This window comes from Amphiura filiformis, chromosome 5, assembly GCF_039555335.1.
Source record: "Amphiura filiformis chromosome 5, Afil_fr2py, whole genome shotgun sequence".
NCBI classification, from domain to species: Eukaryota; Metazoa; Echinodermata; class Ophiuroidea; order Amphilepidida; family Amphiuridae; genus Amphiura; species Amphiura filiformis.
The window spans coordinates 61,308,635-61,331,071 of record NC_092632.1 but is presented as its reverse complement, the minus strand read 5'-3'; the positions used below and the strand labels follow the sequence as shown (position 1 = coordinate 61,331,071).

At 36.3% G+C, this 22,437-nt stretch overlaps 1 protein-coding gene across 2 annotated transcripts; it reads left to right on the top strand.

Moving 5' to 3' along the window:
- The first annotated feature begins 501 nt into the window (after positions 1-501).
- Positions 502-17,449, top strand: LOC140153480 (regulator of microtubule dynamics protein 2-like). 2 transcript variants are annotated; one of them, XM_072176242.1, is made up of 9 exons: positions 502-959; positions 3,397-3,489; positions 8,436-8,607; positions 10,845-10,956; positions 12,571-12,707; positions 13,767-13,844; positions 14,190-14,342; positions 15,240-15,320; positions 16,467-17,449. In XM_072176242.1, the coding sequence occupies exons 1-9, from the start codon at positions 643-645 to the stop codon at positions 16,515-16,517; spliced, it is 1,194 nt and encodes a 397-aa protein (XP_072032343.1). In that variant the 5' UTR covers positions 502-642; the 3' UTR covers positions 16,518-17,449. The 2 variants fall into 2 exon arrangements, with proteins under 2 accessions (XP_072032343.1, XP_072032344.1); XM_072176243.1 differs by lacking the exon at positions 3,397-3,489 and having other exon boundaries at positions 16,467-17,422.
- Positions 17,450-22,437: the final 4,988 nt, after the last annotated feature.

Genomic DNA, 22,437 nt, shown 5'->3' with positions numbered 1-22,437 from the left:
TGTGTATTACAAGCTATTACACTACTCCATAGACAATGTGTTGTAATTTCGTTCTGGTATACCCTGAGACGAATATCGTCTCAGGGTATACCAGAACGAAATTCAAATTTCACGATATCTTTGCAAAACGAATTGATCTGCAAGAAATAATTTGTACAATGTGTAGCCAGAGGTTTCCAGTGATATAAAAATCTTAACTTTTTTTGAGAAAAGTGGGGGGATGATACTGACGCTGTGGATCATAAAATGCCCTTTTAAGCTAACAAACAGATCAGATGTGAAAAGCTATCAATTGCACACAAATTAATACAAATCAGAGTTTTATGTAAAAAGGAAATGGGCAAGTGGACGCGGAGACAGGCGGAGAAGTCTATAAAGAAACACCCTCAGCAAAAAGCTCGATTTCAGTCGGGTGATTTTAGTTTGGTGTGGGTGGATAGTGCTGCGAAATCTAAATCAAGCTGGCAACCCAATCTGATCCAATGTGCAAAACCAAAATAAACAAAATATGATCATCGGTACAAATACGAGACACAACTTTGTATCGCTGTATTTTGACGAAATTCAAGAAAATAAACTGTTAATTTGTTGTGCAGACGTTTCCTCACATTTTTTACAATCAACATCAGGTAGAAATCAATCATGTCGACACCTAGTAATATCCAAATGAAGCATGTGTTACCAGCTCTTGGTGTAGGTCTAATTGTCGGAGCTGGAAGTGCAATGATAGTGCATCACTTGAGAGCTGGCAGAGATGACAGAAGAGAAAAGATTGAGAAACTCTTGGCATCAATCGATGAATTAAAGAAAGAATGGAAAGAGTTTAAGGAGAGATTTGACAGTGGTACACCTCCGGCTCCAGAGCAGGGTGCTACTATTCACAGAACAAATTCTGGCTTCATTTCCATTCATGCGAGTAGTGATGATGAATCGGAGTGGTTTGAAGAAGCGTTTGATGAGTAAGTAGATTTCAGGATAATTTCACCAAAAGATTGTCACCCCTTTGAAAAAATGTCATCGCAGAGAAGTCTCAAGATCTAATAAATTAGAAAATAAAATAAAAACAAATAATGTACGGTACCGGTACTGTACTTCAAAACCACAAATTTGAAACAAGAATCAAATATCTCAAGATGTTGATTTGTATGGAAAAAGAATGTTACTTATTATGAAATGAGAAAATTAGTATTTAGTGATAAATTATTTGAATTGAATGGCATAAAATTGACGACAACAGCGGAACTTGATCAAGATATTTGTGAGCCTAGAATTTTTTTTTTTGTATTGTCATATCCTTTGCATCAAGATTAAACACCTACTTACATTGTACATACTCAAGTTTGAGTCAAGGTTAAGGTAGCTGTGTAGTGTACTCTCAGACATGCATGTAGTAAAAGTGCAATAACTTTGTAATTATTCGCGCAAAGGCAAGACATCAATGAATCTTAATATAAATATAGATTTGGTGTAAAAACAACAATTATGAAGAAATGATGCACAATTCACACACATGGGCTTGGGTTTGCATACAAGCAACACCATCCGTTTTGTTTTTTCACTATGCTCGTTTGATGTTTTGTGTAGCATTTAATGTTTACCCAGTGGTGTTCTACATTATTTATTGCGATTTTTCTGTTTTTTTCTTTGAAAGAATGAAAAAAAAATTAAATGCACAAAATAAGCCATCAAAAAATCAAAATGCGCGCACTACGGGATACAAACTTGTTTTTTTATTTGGCCTAAACAAACTTTTATATTGTTATATTATCATTTGTAAACTAAGCTCAGAGAGGCTGAAATTTCAAGCATTTTTCAGCCAAGTGAGGGCGCTCTACTGCACACTCTCCTATGCAGGCGGCATAGGACACTCAACATGTGACGTTCGAGGCTGGCGAAAATACAAGGCCGACAGCCCCATTCAAAATACACGGTTAGCAGTTACAAATTGAAAAACAACATACATGTACTTACAGTGGGGTACTTTGTCGAACCCCAACGGTTTTAGAGTACCGTACGGTACTGTAAGATAATTTTGCTTTGACACCACATGACAAATTTAGAATTGTTTGTGAAGATTTCATGATTATGTGTTAATCCAATGGCGACGTCAAAAATAGCGATATCGCATCCACCATCATCTGCTCCTATGCGGAGAAAATGGGCTGGAACTGAAAGGCCCTGCCCTGTACAAACCAATAGGGATTTCATGATTTCAGATAGTGTGAGAAATGGGTAAGTGCAATGGATGGAACAACCCTGACCGAGAGAATCAATTATTCCTGTGTTGTGCGTTGAAATTCTACCTAGCCAGACTTCATGTATTGTACAGACTAGCTAGACTTCATAGCAGTGGCGTAGCTGCCGGGGGGGGCAGGGGATTTCCCCCTGGCAAAATTGCCTATTTGGGCAGTGCAAGGAAAAAAGAGGAAAAAGGAGGGAGAAAGAGGAAAAAGAGAGGAGAGAGAGGGGGAGTGAGGGAGAGGAGGGGCAGAGAGATGAGGAATCCATATGATATGCAATACCATACGATTATTATCAATAAGCCTGGCAAAAATTGTCTATTTGGGCCCCCCCCCCAACTGCAGGGAAATTTGGTGGATTTGGGCCCCCGCCCCTTACAGGCTTGCCCTCCTGGAAAAAATCCCAGCTACGCTGCTGCTTCATAGCTAGTACAGAAAATAATCAGATGAGTGGAAAGTGTGATAGAAATTAGGGACATTTCTCAAAAACATACATGTATACCGGTACCCGGTACATTATTTTTTCAAGCCAAATATCACGACCAAATAGCCAAATATCACGGTGGAGGTTAGGGTTAAGCCCCTAAGCTGCACAGTGCACATTACCTGTTTAAATCAGAACTAGTGATAAAAATGTGAGATTTCGAACAAAATTAAACTTGTTCAATGGAATTAGATGTAGAGGTATGTTTCTACAGTCTGTAAAAGATATGTTGAGTCTTGATGCAAAAGTTTAATTTGACTTATGAATAGTGGGTGCCGGGTGATCTAAAAGAACGAGGATTGCCATAAATTTTAAACTATAGTTTTATATTATATTTTTATTTTCTGTGCAAGTTTTTTTTGTTTTAAACAATATCATAATTTTATTATTTTTTTATATATTTTATTTTGCCACATTTTCAGGAAAGCAGCTACATGTTGAGGCCTTACTCCCAACCCCTAAGGTGCAACATAGTCATAGACCCCGGTATTAGTAATGAATTTATTTCAAGCCAGATGGTTTGCCAATTGTTATTCAGTGATGTCACTCCCTTTGTAGTAATTAGTAAACAAATTGATAAATCTAATAAATTATATCTAGAGCTGCAGAGAAAAACGATCAGTTAACTATCAAAAAAATAATGGGATGTTTTTCATTTACTTGCTCACGAAGGCTAAGCAGTGGCAATAGTACATACACTACTACAAGTAGTGGCAAGGTAGAGATAGACTTGTCAACACTAAGTAAAGCCTGGCTCTATGACAGGTAATGTACTGGCAAATATTCATTTCATATAACACATCTTAAAGACCCATTCAGTGATCCCAGCGCAAGTGTGAAAAAATTAAAATTGTTTATAAATTGCTTAAACTTAAAAGTAAAGGATAAGTCATTCAAATTGTCATTTGGTATTTTTGAAATGACAAATTTGCAAAAAACAAAGAAAACAGCAGTACTGACAAAGTTGAAGCCCCATTCAAATACAATTATACTGTCAGTATCTAAATTACAGATTCGTGTAAAATGTCTTATTAGGGCTCATATTGAAATTCCCTTACACAGGAAGGTGTGCGCCATCCTGCAGCTTTCCTGTGCTAGCCTTCTTTGTTAAAATCCTGGGCAGGGTGTATCACTGATGCATATAATCCATCCGCTTTTATGACCGAGCTTTCCTGAGGCGCGCGCCTAGCGAGGGGAATCCTGCCTTCTTTCTGTGTGAAAACGTGGTAGGGTATTTCAATATGAGCCCTTATTTTGTCTTAAATACACAGCTTTCGGCTGAACAACTCGCAGGCTATGTTAGCACATCTATGACAATGACAAAGGTACCAAAATCTGAATTTTGATGATTTTTACGATCGTCCGGATGAGCAAATCACTGAATGGGCCTTTATTAATATCTGCATCTTGCTCTCCTGGTTTTAGATTTTTTCTTGTTTCTTCAGAACAATTTGTGTTTCAAATGTCACTGTATCCTGTGGAATCAAAACAAATACATGTAGACCTACAAATAGATTATTGTGCATGTAACAGTCCTGTACCCCTCGTGAAAAATGTGTATATTTTGTTAGGAATAGGAATTTTAGAAGCTTCATGAACGCGCTCATTCTGTATATTGTTTTTGTGACTAGCCCATCATCAGCTGCTCATGTGTGTATTAATTACTATTAATTAGCCATTGTTTTTCAACAACAATTCGTTTTAAACACCTTGCACACAATTTGCAAAACTTGCTCTGTAGTATTGCTGAGGAATTTTCTCAAACTCTTAAAAGCTTTATAATTTACATCCAGTTTTGTAAGCCATAGCTGAAAAACAAACACAAACAAATAAGGTACGGTAATAAAAAACAAAACAATCAAAAAATAATTTTCACAAAAACAAAAAAAGGATCTGCGGTGAAATACATTGTAGCTTCTTCTTCGTGATTTTGTTTTCCCGTTAAGCTTTCAAATATAATTGTGGGAATATTGTCTTTTTTGCCCAGCCCCAGATTTAATGTGGCATCGCAAATTATGTATCAAGAGCTTGCATTTGTGTAAATTCTATTTGCTGAACTATGTCATCTAAATACAACTGAATGATTCAGTCAGCAGATACATGTTGAACAACTAGTACCAAGCTCTTGAAGTAAATCATCTGATCTTGCTTATGATTCTGAGCATGGCTATTTTACTAAGCACTGTTTCTATTGTTATAGTGATTTTGTAATCTGTAGACCACTACACAGAGCTGTTACAGTAGTGTACAGTACAATTCCCTCAATTCAATATTTTGAACAACATATATTTTTATATACCAGATGACGTGAGTATAGTCCCACCCGCTTTTTGGGTGAACATTTTTCAAAATTGGGGGTGGGACTATACTCAATTTCAAAAAAAAAAAAAAAAAAAAAAAAAAAGGTTTTGTAGTGTCCCTGGACCTAGACCTAAATGCTAGGATCATTCATGGTTGACCTAAAAAATAAAAAAAAATAATTTCAAGATGTTTTGTATTTTTAATATGAAAATTGATAATTTGCATTCATGTCATACTCTATTAATGATATCAAAATGCATTCAAATTCAATTTTTTTTTTTTTTGACATGAATACAAATTATCAATTTTTCGAAAATTTGGGGGTGGGACTTTACTCGAAGGTGGGACTATACTCGCGTCAGTACGGTAATAGTAACCAAATGTTGTGAACAATAATTCTTAATGCTTTTTTTGTAAGTGGCTGAAAAGACAGGCATACTATATAAATCTGAAGGCTTGATCAACTGTTAACTTTTATCTAGCAGAGATCTGGACTTTGCATTATATTAAATCTATAACAATCAGTATCAAATGCAAACAGCTTTATATAGAACATAACTGTTTGTCTAGCTTTGGTTCTACAGAAGCATGTGTATACTGTATCGTTTTCAAATCTTACAACAGTGTACAAAAGTACAATGTAGGCAACACCCGGAGGCAACATTACTAGATAAACATTGTAGCCACACCCCAATCACATAGCACCCACCCCACCCACCCACCTCACCTGTAGGAGTGTGTGTCCGCTGGGGGTAATTATTGGCCAACTGGGCAAAACACACACAGTTCAAGTTTTACCTCCTAAAAGGGGACTTTTTGCAGATATAATCCCACCCAAATCGGGGTCACTCCTTTACACACACACCCCCACACCCCGATCAATTCATTGACCAAAGATTTCAATAAATGCAAGTATTTTGTCGCACACACATGGTATGCTTAATACAGCACTTAAAGGTGATTGACCTGATTGACAGCCTCATTCCCCCACCCCCAAAATGCAAATTTTGGTAGCAGGAGAAAGCTCATGTTTTTCACATTATAACCACAGTGAAATTTTAGGCCTAAAATATGTTTTGTGTATAAAACACAAACATGGCACACTATGATCCACAACATGCTCATCTATCAGGGGAACCGTTCTTAAACCCCAATACATTTGTACATGCATTGAATGACCTTTGAAGATTTGGGTACAAAAACTCATACTCTGCAACTTGAGGTCAAATTTTGCACTATGATTATGTAATTGAGGTTATTGGACTATGCCATTGGGATGAGGCTCTTGTGGTCCATAGTGGCAGTTTGGTGGTATTCAACCACGTCCAGCCTGGACATTTCTATGGACCACTGTGATTTGTTTCTAGGTAGATTTTAACACATTCGAGTCCAAACCACTCCTGCAAAACTAGGAATAAGAATGTTTGGGTGATTGGCCTCAGTGTGAAGTAGAAAACTTCATGTGGTACAATCGGGCCACCTACCTTTTATATTTTTAATTATCGTTAGTGTAACTTGCATGATTTTGAGTGCATTATATATACATTTATACTCCATTTAAAAAAAGTAAATTCTATGTTATATTTTTAGTGTGTCTAGTATTGTTGTTGTAAGTTTATGTTGTTGTTAGTAGTGAAATTATTATCATCTTTATTATTATTATTTGTTGGGGTTTGTTTCCTTGCTTTTTTTCTTCAATATTCTGTTTCATTCTTTTTTCATCGTGCCAGCATGCTTATACATTGTATAAGCTGCATTTTGCTTTAGCCTGGTCCCACCAGAACCCAAGAGTGTGTCTGCCCGAATTGACTGGTTAAGGTGGTACTACGCCCCCTTGTGACTAATTTTGCATTTCTCTCAAAAAATAACTACACACTGGTAACAAAAGTTATGTATATTACATGTATCGGGGCAAGGGATCCATACTTCACTGAAATTTCAGTGATTCAAGACAAGTGGTTTATTATATACGTTAAGAAATGAGGTACATTCTAGCTGTACCTCTTTTTTGAATGTACGGACAGTGTAAAAACAGTATATGCCTAATAATGTCAAGGCCATTTTGGGAGGATCCAAGGTCAAATCTCCATGTCAAAGGTTCATGATAATTGGTATGAACGACCACGGAAGCAAAACAAAGAATGTCAAGGTCGTTTTGGGGTTATTCAGGGTCATCCGGAGATTCAAGGTCATCCATAGATTATCGCAGGTTCATGAAATACGGTATAAACGACCACTGAAGCAGGACAAGAAAAAGCCAAGGTCATTTTGGTGTAATCTGGGGTCAAATCACTATAGAGTCAAATCACTATACATGTAGATTGTTTCAAGAATGTTCATGACATTTGGTATGGACGACCCCCAAAGCAAAACAAAAAATGTCATTTTGGGCTCATCTGCGGTCATTCAAGGTCAAATGGCCATAGATTGACACAGGTTCATATTTGGTGGAAATGACCACCTAAATGAGACAAAGAATGTCATGGTCATTTTGGGGTCATTCTGGGGTCATACAGGGTCAAATCGCCATAGATTGTCACAGGTTCATGATATTTGATGAGAATGACCACCAAAGCAAGACAAAAAAATGCCAAGGTCATTTTGGGGTCTCCGGGGTCATCAAAGATCAAATTAGATTGTCACGATCACATGTTCATGATATTTGGTGGGAATGACCACCTGAGTGAGGCAAAGAATGTCAAGGTCATTTTGGGGTCATCCAGGGTCAAATTGGCATAGAATTCCACAGGATCATGATATTTGGTGATGATGACCACCGAAGCAAGACAAAAAATGTCAAGGTCATTATGTGGTCATTCAGGGTCAAATCGCCATAGATTGACACAGGTTCATGATATTTGGTAGAAATGACCACCAAAGCCACACACACAAAATATCAAAGTCATTTTGGGGTCATCTGGGGTCAAAGCGCCACATATTTGTGCATGTTCATAAAATTTGGTGGGAATGACTAAACCTTCTGCAACCCACGGTCAGAGCAAAAAAGCAGGTGGTCGTGAAAGCAGGCAAGACTTGTGGTTCGAGAACTGCCTTTTTTTAATGTTTTTATTAACGAGGATGCATAGAACTTTTATATTCTATTGACACGACCGCCTCCTCTCCCACCCCTGGATTTTGTGAAGGAAGTGTCAATAAATATGAACCAAAATGTTATGTATCAGTTATGTACATACATGTACATGTAGAGTGAGTGAAGCAAGCTTACTTTTGGGCCTCATAACTTCTAAATTGTTGAATCCAAACTTGATGAATCCTTCAGTGAGGTCACATTTGGGCAAAAATGATCAGTTTTGGACAATTGCCATAATGTTAGATAGTGTGTTTTATTTTAAAGGTGCTATATTTTGCTGATTTAATTTCATGTATTATTGTCTTATTCAATTACACAGATTAATAAGTCCACCGGAAGCCTTGTTGAAAGATGAGAAAGCATCTGTTGATCTTATTGATGAACCTATCCCTGAAGTAAAAGACTTCTTGACTAGGATTGATAACTTATTAAAAGGCTCAGAAGAAAAACAGGAGGAAGCATTGGAAAACCTCATCAATAAGAAAGATCAGGTACATGATGTTAATAAGTAGAACAATGTAGCAGTCAAGTTAGCTCAATCGATAAGGCGTTCGACTATGGTGCGAGAGGTTGGGAGTTCGAACCCTGGTGGTGCCTAGTATTCTCTCGTGGAAAAATTGAGTTAGCTTGAAATTCTCTTGGACAAGGAACTCGCTGCTAATTTGTCTCGTTGTAACCTGCACGAAACTCGGGAGCTGATCCTGGTTGCGATGGTTATTTGTGGAATGTCTAGGGTATGCGCCTTGAAGCAGCAAAGTCCCTGAATTGTTGTTTAATGGTTTATGGAATGATGTGGGGCCATAGTGGTCAGCGACAACCTGTAAAGTGTGCTGAGGCTTGTGGATCAACGTCCAGGCGTTGTGCCTGTGCGTAGCGCACTATAAATCACTGCGCTTTTGTTTTTGTTTTTTTTGTTTATGTGCTTAAATTATCATAGTACAAAATATATAATTTTAGCTCTGCTCCTACTTAAGGGCTGGGGTATGAACGTTGGACAGTATTTATTTTGGGACATTAGAGCACATCAGACATATCAATTGCATTCTGAATACGAAGAATGTCATTCTGATATCAAATAATTTTGATTTTTTGAAATTGCAATTTAATACACATTTTATGGCAAATCATTAAAATTGATATTTTTGATATTTAATAGTACTTGAAGTAAACTTTTTAAATCTGATGATTTATACTTTAAGTGTATGTAGGTGGGATGAAAAGCCGACGATCAATTGAAAATGTTGACCTTTCGTATTGAAGATATGGATTTTTTTCCCCAAAACACCAAAAAAATTTAGGTCTTTTTGGGAAAAAAATCCATATCTTCAATATGAAAGATCAAAATTTTCAATTGACCGTCAGCTTTTCCTCCCTGCTACATATACTTTAAGAATATATCATTAGATTTATATAATTTACTTCGAGGACTGTTATATATCAAAAATTTGAAAAATATCAAATTTTTATAATTTGTCATAAAATTTGTATTATTGTGATTTTCAAAAAATGTAAATTATTTGATATTAGAAAGACATGCTTCGTATTCAGAATGCAATTCGATAGGTCTGAGGTGCTCTTATGTCCCACAAAAAATACTGTCGAAACGCAATAAACGCTCATTTTAGATCCCTTAACAAATGGGTGAAAAAATTAACATGTGATAAATCTACAAGTTTACCTCACTTAATAGTGGGACAAATTCCCAGGTACTTGGATACCAGATTTCAATTCCTTGAATAAACTAAACCATAATTTAAAATCAAACAATGTCAAACAATACCATACTGATTCGCCTTGTGGTGCTATGGGCTCACTTGATGTAAATGGAATTTTAGGCAAAACCTAATAGTGCCCTATTTTCATTAATCCACTCTAAAACTTTACGCAAAATGCAATCAACTTCAAACTTGGTTTGGTGATTGGATATACTGGCCTGATGTGCTGTATAATTTTGTGTCATGTTATTTGCATATTTATGAATATTAATGAGCTGATTTGCATATTACATATTTTATTTGTAATTACAAACCTTGTTTACACACCTATGTGTGGGCAGGGGCCACCTTAATTACGAACCATGTAATTCTAGTTTTAACATTTTCATCTGATGTTAGTGTCCATTTTGCAATCCATGTACAGTATTTTGAAAGCTCAGGAATTGAAATTGGATACACATTGCTGCAAAATACAATGAATATTTGTTTGGCCATATGTCAAAAATCAATTTGGCAGGTGCAGATATCCAAGTTAAAATATAAAGATGACTTGACAATGTATGCATATTGTGCTCAAAGCATATGGCAGTCATTAAGTATGGTGTGCTTATGCCGTGTTTTAAAAAAAAATTATATTTGAATTTTCATACATTTGGTATAAAATTCACAAAATGTTTTGTCTGTTTGTATTTGTAATTCATACCACACAACTGATGTATTAAAAAAAAGCCTGGCAAACCTTATAAATCATTGTTTACCATGGTATTTTGTGATGAACTTGTGTTTTTCAATATTGTATTTGGCAAAAAACTTAACAATATTAAAAAAAACAACTACTGAGCGACCGAAACTACTGACTGACCGTCCCTGACTTTGAAGCTTTAAGGGCTATACAATCTTTTATTAGGCCTTATTATTATGATAACTCAAAAAGATAATAGACAGGTGAGCACAATGATTTTATTGACAATTTTCTGTTTGTTTGTTTGTTTGTTTGTTTGTTTGTTTGTTAGTATTCTGAAAATGTGCGTTTTATGTGGAGGTTAGCCAAGGCACATTCTGTAGTGGCAGAGGTCATGGCAAAGAGAGGAGATGATGCTAAGAAAAAGAAACTGGTTTATGAAGGTAAGTGTTCTCTTTCTTAGATCCAGTGGTGGCACTACGGGGTGGGTGAGTGGGGGGGTTGCAAGGGGGCATTTTCCCAAATATTTTTCTTGCCCCCCCCCCACTTTTGAGGCAAAACCCCAAAATTACGTAAATTTCCACTTTTTGCGGCAATTTTGCGCAAAATGTGTCAATTTTTCCCCCACTGAAATTCACTTTGCCCTCCCCCATGCCCCTCCGGAAAAAAAAAATTCCTGGTGCCGCCACTGCTTAGATCCAATAGAAAGTTGCATCTTAGAGCAAATCTAATATATGTTTTAATATTTTTATAACAACAATACTATGGCCTAGAATGGGTAAGGGGGACCTTATGCTCATCAAGAAGTAATTACAGGAATCATACCTCATTAGAAATAATTGATGTTTCTGACACTGCATATTGATGTTACTTATCACCCACTCTAGGGTTGGCAAATCTATACCTTTTGTTGTAAAACGAGTTGTTTCTATGGCCTAAATTGAAGTAGAACACATCCGAATATTTGACATTCTTATTCAATGGGTGCGTCTTGTAAAGAATTCACGTAATTTGATTGGTTTTCGGGTGTATAATATCTCACAATAGTTGATAATGATATTAGTCAGGGCGCGCGCCACCACGCAACGGCGGCACGCTTGTTGCTCCTCAATGATCGCGCGTTAATGCGTTCGCGTAATACACGTGCGAGAACTAAGAACGCGATTAGGCGGCTTAGATGTTCGTGATGGTTTCGTTCATTTAAAACAATGGGGATGTCCTCACAAAAGTAACTTTATTTTTTTCTGAAAAAAGGCAGTTTTTCTCGCAAAAATTACATTAAAACTGAATAAGAATGAGAATAAATGATAGATTTTGTCTTTTGCCTATCAATATCGTGTCATAATGGATAGGCTGGCCATTTTTTATCGTAGTGGATACCGCTGCGCCGGCATCCACTACTCAAAATATTGGCCAGCCCATCCATTATGACACGATATTGATAGGCAAAAGACAAAATCCTATCATTTATTCTCTAATTCAATGGCGGTTGACCCTACTGATTAAATATTCAAAATGGCGACCAAAACAACTTCATATTGTTTGTTGGTGGCATATTTTAATAGATGGCTCCCAATGTGCCTTTGTATATGTTTTTGGGGTCGGAAAACACAAATTTGACACTTAAAATAGTACTTGGTGTTCATGGATGGTGATAAGATCAGAAATGGCTTGAAAATTGGTATCAAAGATGCTGATACACCCAACCTTGCACACATTGGGCTATTCCAGTTGAAATCCACACTTCCCCTGTGGAAGATTTTGGAAATATCTTCCACGGGGGGGGGTATGTTTTTCAAATGTAAAGTGTTAATCATTTTAAAACCCATACTCTCCCTGTATTATGTCTTTTCCTATATCTTCCACAACTGGAGTGAGTATTTCAAATGGAAGTTACCCAATTGCCTATTCTATTCAAAACTCATACTCCCTCTGTGGAAGATGTCAGCTAAATCTTTCACAGGGATAGTGTGGATTTTATATGGACTAGACCATTTATTCATTATTTTGAAACATTTTTTACAATGGACACATGATACTTTGTGTGTGTTTTATAGGTGTGTCATTTGGAGAGCAGGCATGTATGTTGGATGATAACAGCGCTGATGCACATAAATGGTTTGCATTATTAACAGGTGCTAAACTGTTATATGAACCTAATGCAGAGAAGATCAAACTTAGTTATGTATACAAGGTAAATATGTTAAACTGTTATGTGAACCTAATGCAGAGAAGTTTAAACTCAGCTATGTACGTCTACAAAGTAAAAATGGAACTGATAGGTTGAGGGTTGTATTTTGACAAAAAGTATGCTACATGAACTGATTCACTCAGCCAAATTCAACAATATCGATATTAGAAATCAGAAGCAAAAAGTAAGAGAAATGTTTTTATGTTTTCAAATATTACTTAATAACCAACTATGCTAGACATAACACTTTGTCATAATTACCCAATATATTGCCTGAGGGGTTATCATGATGTCAGTAACGAGGACACTTCGTCACTGGGCGGGGAATATGGATGAAGCAAACCATTCAATATAAAGTCTACACCAACACAGCTTTATCCATTTTCAAGGGCCAAAAGTAAATTTGAGATGTTTCTTGCTTGTATTTTTGGCCCTTGAACATGGATGAAGCAACCTCTCCAATATAAAGTCTACACCTACAAGGCTTTATCCATGTTCAAGGGCCAAAAGTACATTATGAGGTTTTTCCTGCCCAGCAACGACATTTCAAATAACTTACTCAGATTCCGTAATTCCTGTGCTTTCAAAGTCCGAGAATTAAAAATATAAAGATGGAAAATATGAATGTAAGTATAGACGAATCCAACGAGCCAAGTCATGGTCAGGATTTGGTCGGCCATTTTTGGGTCCCCGCATGCACCAAACAGGTGTTGTGAGTGCCCAATTGGGTGGATTAAACCCGCTTAAAATTCTATGTTAGATTCTTTTGTAAACTGTCATTCTTTTGTCTACGTGTAACACGGGTGATAGAATGCAGTTTAAAATACCCTTCAAGGCCGCATCATTTCACATTTTAGGTGAGATAGCTGGGTCCCCGTCGCGGCTATGGCTGCCATTGAGGTGTAGGAATGCGTGAAATTGGATTCGTCTATAAAGGAGATGGCTTTTGTGATTGGCTATGTGGTTCTAATTGTGTATGAAAAGATACAGCATAAGACATTCATTAGTGTACTGTTTTGTATCTGAAGAGAGCTTCAAATTATTTTCTTCTTATTTTTACAGGATCATATGGTGAAGGCAATCGAGATGAGACCTACTGAACCATTCCTATACAATTTCTATGGGAGATACATATATGAGGTGAGCCATAGCAATTGTTATCAGACATATCAATGCAAGGATGAGTGTTGTCTATTATGAATACAAAATAAGTCCTCATCTTCTTAAATATTGAGTGCATAAACAAACTTGTAGTAATTGAATATCTTAGTGGAAGAAGGGCCCAACTCCAATTTTTTACAAAAATGAGTTAGACCCAGCATTTTATTGCCAGCTGACTGTTCTTCCTTGTGTGTGAAAGATGAGCCAAAATCCACTCTCTAAATTGTGTTTCACGTAGACTTAATCATGGTTTTCATGGAATACTGTCTTTCACAAGTCTGTAACATTTTTCCTTTGGACATGATTGTGTGTTCCCTATATTAGGTGTCCATGATGAGCTGGTTAGAGCGTAAAGCAGCCACAGCATTATTTGGAGCACCGCCAACAGGAACCATAGATGAAGCACTAGAAATGTTTCTGAAGGGAGAGGAACTAGAACCAGGATTCTATAATGTCAACTCATTGTATATAGCAAAGGTAAATTATCTGTCTATACGAGGGGGTATCCAAAAGTTTTTGACATCACCAAGAAGTGAAAGAGCTATACCGATGAAATTTTGTCAGTGTAATCACTGGTCCTTATGTACATTATGGTCCAAAAATGGTCTCATAAGTATGTTTATTTTCTTCACAGGTGGCGCTAGATGGGCAGTAGGCGCATAACCTGCAAGATGGTGAAAATTGAGGTATGCAGAGTGATTATGTTCCTGCATTTGAAGGGTTAGGCCTACAATGCTCAGAAAATCTATGATGAAATGAAAACTATCTACGGTGATGATTGCCCATCATATGGCACTGTTGCTTTTTGAAAAAGGAATGTCCAAACTGGCCACATGTCCCTCACAGATGAGCCAAGAAGTGGACGTCCATCACTTACGGATGATTCGGCCACAGTGAAGAAACTCAAGAAAGTGGAGGATCTTATCATGAAAAGGTTATGCGCCTACTTCCCATCTAGCGCCACCTGTGAAGAAAGTAAACATACTTAGGAGACCATTTTTGGACCATAATATACATAGGGACCAGTGATTACACTGACAAAATTTCATCGGTATAGCTCTTTCACTTCTTGGTGATGTCAAAAACTTTTGGATACCCCCTCGTAAATAGTGTTCAAAATAAGCCAAAAATCAAGCAAATGGCCATTCAGGCCCTTGGATGTGAAATCTACAAGCTTTCGTCACTTTTCAGGGACTCAAACTTAAATTGTTAAATCTTAATGTTACGGTCCACGTTTGTGACACAAGATTTCGGATTCGTAAGTCAACAACTTGTAATTCAGTCAGTTTGGTTGTGCTACTTCTGTGCGCTTGCACACTATTATGCATTAATTCATTCCAATTTATTAATTTCAATTTAATTCTTACAAAACAGTGTTATATACAGAAGAGAGATTATGGTCAGGTGAAGGAGTGGTTAGAGAAGGCTATAGCTACACCAGGAGATACTGCTGAGGTAAGCATTTGTTATGCAACTTATTAACAATTGGGATATATGTTAAAACGGATAATAACTTTTATATAAAAAGGCTATCCACATTGGAGAATGATCTTATGATATCATCCAATCATTCACCTTCCATGATGGATGCTCACTAGTATATGAAGAGCTTATTTCCAAACCGTGTTTAGTCCATAACCCCATGCGTCTCATTTACTTGTGAGATACAATCATAATTACTTTGTCAAGTTTGACATTAGCGACAATGAGATGTACCATCAACAAGCTTTTATTTACCATAACAATGCTGCATAACAATACGCAGCCTATTGTTCTCATTTGGGAGACAAAAGCCTCACACAGTATTGTTACTGTGCGTCCATCCACTGTTTGCTTTGTAATGGTGCATCCAACTGAAATTATAATACCTAGCATCACAACACATTGCAATATCGCACAGGGAAATCAGAAACATGGGAGAGTGGACTTAACACGGTTTGGAAATAAGCTCTTCATATATTTGCACATTTTGTAACACTAATCATTGTCTCTATTGGTTCTTTGCATGGATGCTACCATCTTACTACCAAAAGGAAGAGATCCGCATTTGGTTTTTCATATTTTGCATGCATAATTTACACAATGTGCTATAGTGTTTCTTGTCTTGCGTTGAGAGTAACGGCATGTTGGGTTTTGCAGTTGCAGATTCGAATCAAATGCATTTATACAGTTGTGTCACCAGTGTACGGACAAATCACACTCCTACTTTGTGTGTATACACAACGTGGGATTTGGTTTTTGCGCACAATTCAAATCTGCTACTGCAAAATCCAACATGGCATTACTCTCAACTTGATAATAGATGGCTGTTAAAAAACATATTTGCTAATCAAAGGATGCACATTACATGCATGAAAGACGTATGCACACAGCGCACACTTTGGAAGAAAAAGGGCTGTGCAATGGACTAGGTGTATATATTTTCATGTATGGTGTGTGCCTTAAAATGTGTGTCCTCAGTTGAAGGTGTGAGTATAGATAGACACATCCCTGGATTCACATGTATGTGCTCAAGCAAACACGCACAACATTCAACACACACACCCCCACACAATTTCTTCTTTATTAACATATTTCTTAATATTTTCTTTCTATTTGTAGGAAATAAATTCCAGAGAAGAAGCTGAGAATCTATTAAGAAAGTACAGGTAGAAAGGAAGGATGACAAACTTGCCATGTAAATAATCAAAAACATTCCAGTGATTCCAATTTGTATGTGATGATTTTAGAGAGAATTGACAATTGTGTAATTTGGTCATTCGGTGTAAGAAAGCCCTGTGAGTGCCAGGAACCAGTTGTAAACCGGCAATTACATATTCAGGGCCGGCTACCTATTTGCATTAAGGTAACACAAGCCAATACAGTCCAAACTCTGTTATCCAGCCATGATGGACCAAGTATTGGCCAGATAAGTGAATTATGTGAAATTCAGCATTGAATGCTAAAGTGCAAAATGATTGATTAAGTGCTAACTTGAGGACATCAAAAGATAATTTAATATTGGGATAATAACACTGAATGATTGTATTTGGGTGTTGTATGCAACATTATGTGTCCTTCTAATAGTGTTCTGCAATTGCCAACTAGACCTTCAGCAGTCTGATGATTTGACACCATTTATAGCGTAAACACAGAAGTGGGATTCTGATTGGCAAAGTGAATAACATCATCATCACATCGGTACCTCATTTGCCTAACAAGCTGATCATCATCGAGTAACCTACTCCCTATTCCAGAAAATTTGTTTGAATAAAAATTATCCTGTTTTGCCAAATGAAACATAGCTAAATCCTAACCCTTTAGTTAGTCCTAACTAGCAATACAAGTCAAATTTTAATATTTAGGCAATTTTTGGAAATAAGGGCCAAAAACATGCGTTTTTAGGGTGTTTTTCGTTTGTAGTGACAATCAAGCCCAAAGACTTTTACTAAGACTAATTTCAGTTTATGCATTCTTAATTTTGGAAAAATGTTTCATTCTTATAACCAACCATTTAATTAAAGACAAAAAAGTGAAAATTAGAGCAAAATTTCGGCATTTTCAAGATTTTGAATGCTTAGGCTTGTTCCAAATCTGATTTTTGTGACTCGATTGTCAGAAAACTTGCCAAAAATGCATGTTTTCGGCTCTTTTTTCAAGAAATTAGTAAAATCTAGTTTATCTCCAGTAAAATGAATGATTAGGATTGAGCTATGTTTCATTTGGCAGAACTTGATAATATTTTTTTAATCCCAAAAAATTATTGCTGTATTTTTCTGGAATGGGGAGTAAATTCTTTTAATGCAATAATCAGGAAGAGCAGTCAGGCACTGTTGAAGGACCTTGCCAAATACTTTAATGCTTCAGAGCATGAAAATGTTGTCAAAGCATTAAAAACATGTTTTCCTATAAAGATTACACAGCTGGATAACAGAGAGATCTGTATAAAAGACGTTGGACTATGATGTGTTGAAGCCGTTTATTTCCCACATGACATGCAAGTGTAGACAATCAGTATTCCAGATAGCAATGAGTCCTTAGTTGTTCCTTGATAACTATCTCACTGAGTGTACATGATATCTTGCATTCATGCTTGTAATAAAACATTCATTATTTAGATTTGTTTGTTGTTAGGTGTACAAAGAAAAGACAACTATTTTAATGTAGGATATTTGATATTATAATTGTTTATATAACTGTGACCTTATTCTGCTATTTCTTGCATGTTGAATGTGATTATTTGTGAAACAGTATTTTGTAATTTGTTTTGAAAGTCTCGTGGTCATACCTATTAAAATCAAACCTTGCCATGATTGGACTTCATTGAAATGCTATAACTATGCAGCTCTAGTTAGGAGAGAGCCAACTGTAGATAATGTATGTGGAAGAGCCAACTGTAGATAATGTATGTGGAGTACTCAGGGCCGGATTTACCATTGGGCCAAATGGGCCCGGTACCAGGGTCCCCAAATTACCCTGTGTATGTTTCTTTTTAGCCTGGAAACACTACATTTTGGAATAAAATATGGTAAAATTGCAAAACTTTGCGCGCTCACTTGCCTTTTATATAACAAATTTCAGCTTCATTTTGGGATTTTTTTCGCGCGCAAATGTTCAATTCAAGTCAGAACAAAATATGCTGGCCCTACTTTTGCCGCCAATATCGATCTTCTTATAGTAGGCTCTCTATTTGTAAACCAAAACTTTTGATTTTGACCTGGCCCAGGGCCCCCAAAAAGGTAAATCCGGCCCTGGAGTACTTTGTGAATTCCACTCACTCATAAAAGTTGTAAGCAAGTGTGTGAATGCACTGTTAAAAACTACCTGTGGCTAGGATTTTCAAAAAGGATAAAAAAATTACACTGAAATAGGACTTTGCTGGGTAGAACTTAAGTATTAGTTCCATGAATTTAAATGCTCTGTGATCGATGTGCAAGCCATACAAATCCTGATAAATAGTTTTTTTAAAGTGGTGATTTTGACACCCTGAACATGGATCTGTTGTGGCCAAAAAACAATCCTTATTCCATGTTTTCATCCATACGGATGCTTACAACTTTATTTCTGAGTGCCGTCCTGGTAGTTTCATCTAATGCAATCACCAGAATCACATTTAATGTATTTAAGTGAACTATTCATTATTTGTTGTAGCCTGGTCTGTACTCTGCTTTAAGCGACTTTCATCTTTCAAGATTTATTAACAATTCCAAAATCAGCCTACAGATCTGGGCTCACTCACAAGTTCACCGTCTGATTGTTATATGCAATGCTGTCCATTTTTGTCTTGGATCATAGTCATGGAAGTGAGCAGTGTACCTAAGTGGTAGGGCATATTCTTTTAATGAGCTAATGTTGAAAGGTGACCTAAAAAAAAAGATCAAGACATTGCATAATAAATGAACATTATTTTACATAGTCACAATTAGATCCAACAAAATGATATAATTTATCGATGTATAGAATATGATTTTATTTTACAAATGGGAAAAAAAGATAAATAGACCAGTACTGTAATTCATGCAGAAACGGTCACAGCACTATATGTAGCATGATGAATAAGCACAGAGCCAGCCATATTCAAATAAAGGGTTGTAGCACATTAGAAGGAAGCAATATGTAGACTTTAAAACAGTCCTTAAACAGTTAAATGTTGCATGAAAATATTATGCAAATACTGTAAAAGTAGAAATTTTCGCGAGGTTTTTATTTTCGTGAATTTCGCAAGTGGACATAAAATCACGAAAATAAAAGCTCGCGAAAATAACCTTTTGCATTAGGTTTCTATTGTATCAATATCAAAACCGCGAAATTTAATTTTCACGCAATTGACAAAATCTTCAAAATCGCGAAAATATCTTCTCGCGAAAATATTGACTTTTACAGTATGTCACAAGTTACCTTTGTTTTATAATTCCACTTGATTTCAACATGATGTAGCTTGTTTTATGGGAAACCAATAAAATATTGCTACTTAGCTGAGCTTAGGAAGATGACCATTTCAGTATGATTGATATACTGTTAGAACAAAATGTTGGTTTATTTGAAACTTTAAGTGCATGTTGCTAGCTCAACTATTTTCTCTGTGTTAGTGTGGCCCAGTTACACAGTGTACAGGTGGATGAGAAAAAGTGTATTAATAGACCCTTTGCATGGAAATCTAAAATGATGAGGTTAGTTCTTTTGTTCTATTACTATGTACACACAAGTAAATTAGCATTCTGGCACATTCTGTAAATGTAGACAATAAAAGCAAGGAAAATAAAATGCTGTTTTGGTGGCAAAAGGCAGAATGTGTGCAAAGGGTCTACTCTAGACTAGAGTGCTGTGACCAGTAGTGCAATATCTGAAATATATGTAAAATTGTAATTATGTAGTTTACTTAATTCAAAACATGATTTTGATTTAAACTTTTGATCCAAACACAAGGAAATAATTCCTGCATTGAAATTTTCAGATCGTACTCCATCTTTCATCAGCGAGTGAATGACTGTATCAGGTCGAGATTTTCTTGACCTTTAACCTGATACAGTCACTCACACGCTGATAAAAGATGGAGTACCATCTGAAAATTCCGAGGTAGGAATTATTTCCTTGTGTTTGGATCAAAAGTTTAAATCAAAATCATGATTTATACCAACACAGATGAACTTTCATGAACGTTTAAATTCAAAACAATTGGTTTCAAAAAAGCATTGTTCAATGTATGTATTGATTGTATTCATTATTAGGTAATATGTTGTCAAATTGAGGGAAAAGTATGTCAATGAAACTTGATTTGTTACTGCTCATTATTTGTAAAAGTTCTAGCTATAATTGTGTCATGTGTGAATGTGCAGTTATACTGGTCTTCTGATGATATTACCTACTAAGTTATTTAAGTGTTTGTAATATGTTGGATAAAGGGATATGGATAAACCAGATACATCAGGAAGCTACTTTACATAATACTGTATAGGGAGTATAAAACAGTATTAATTATTGGTGAATTTGCAGGGTGTGGCAGTATTGCGGTTTGTTTATGCATGGTTTCAAAGACTCAAATTTGACTGTATAGACAAATCTCATTTCACGCATTCCTACACCTCACTGGCAGCCATAACTGGGTACCCGTCGGCTACAATGCACCCAAAATGTGAAATGATTCAGCCTTGGCGGGAATTTTAATCTGCATTCCATCACCCATTTTACACCTTCGGCAAAAGCACATTAAGAATGATGAAAGTTTACAACACAATAGAATTCTCTTCGGCAAAACACACAGCTTCTAAATGGTTTATTGTCTTTTATGTGCGGTACAAAGAAAATAAGGTCATACACCATATCAAACGCTACCTCAAATGGATGTCTAGTATAGTACTTGCAAACAAAAGGACTATATATGAATAGATGTGACGGGATTACCTGCGGAATTATCTCTATTGTATATATTATTCTATTAACCCTCCTCGTCCTTGCATTTTCTCTAAGCGTTAGGCGTCTTTTATTCGCACAATTGGGCGGTCAAAACACCAGTTTGGTGCAGCGGGGTCCCAGTAATGGCTGACCAAATCCTGACCATGACTTGGCTCGTGAGATTCGTCTAAAGGGAGTCTGATGGGTTCTCTTTAATTCTGTGGGACAAACTCATTGGGCTATTCCATTTAAAATTCACACTAAGCTACACTACCCCTGTGGAAGATTTTGGAAATATCTTCTACAGGGGAGTGTGAATTTAAATGGAATTAGCACATTTACAAACTCTGTTTGAAACTCACCCTCCCTCCATGGAAGACAGGTGTAATCTTTCATAGAGGGTTTATGGAATTCAAATGGGGTTGCCTAATTTGTTCATTCCATTTGAAATTCATACTCCCCCTAAGGAAGATATTTCCAATGTCTTCTACAGGGGCAGTCACTCAGTGTAGCTTTTAAATGGACTATCCCATTGTAGAATGGCCATTATTGCTGTGTGCACCTGATAATCCTATGCAGATGAATTATGTCTGCATTCATGATTAGATGCATTACATTTACCATAACTAGGGTAAATAATAAACTATAGGAACAGTAAGGTTAAAGAAGTTCAAAGGTTCCCCCTAAAATGCAAATATTAGAAATTAGGTCACATGTTACTTGGCTTTGTGTTTTCCAACAAGTATTGTACAATTTATGCTATTATTAATTATTATGTATCATTCTTCAATTATCCATGTAAAATGGATACTGCTTTGTGCTATGTTAGTGTTGCTATGACTTGTTACATTATGTACAGTAATAATTAAAGCAATAATGTGTGATTTGCTCCACAGTGATACCCTTAATTTTTCTTCATTTCTACTTTTTGCATGATTGTAAAGCCCAGTGGTGTACTAAAATAAAAATACCAAATGAAAGAATAAACCTGAAGTACTTTAATTACAGTAAAATTTAAGTTTTTATATTAAATCCGGAGATCTCCCATTTTATTCAGTTCATAGATCAAGTGCTTGTTTACACGTCTTGTGAATGTCAGCTCATGTGTAATTGTATCATTGATTTAGTCAAAATTGTGTGCATATTCCTATTCGTTGTACGTCTTATAATATTTGTCCCAGCTGCGTGATGCTCCGCGCAA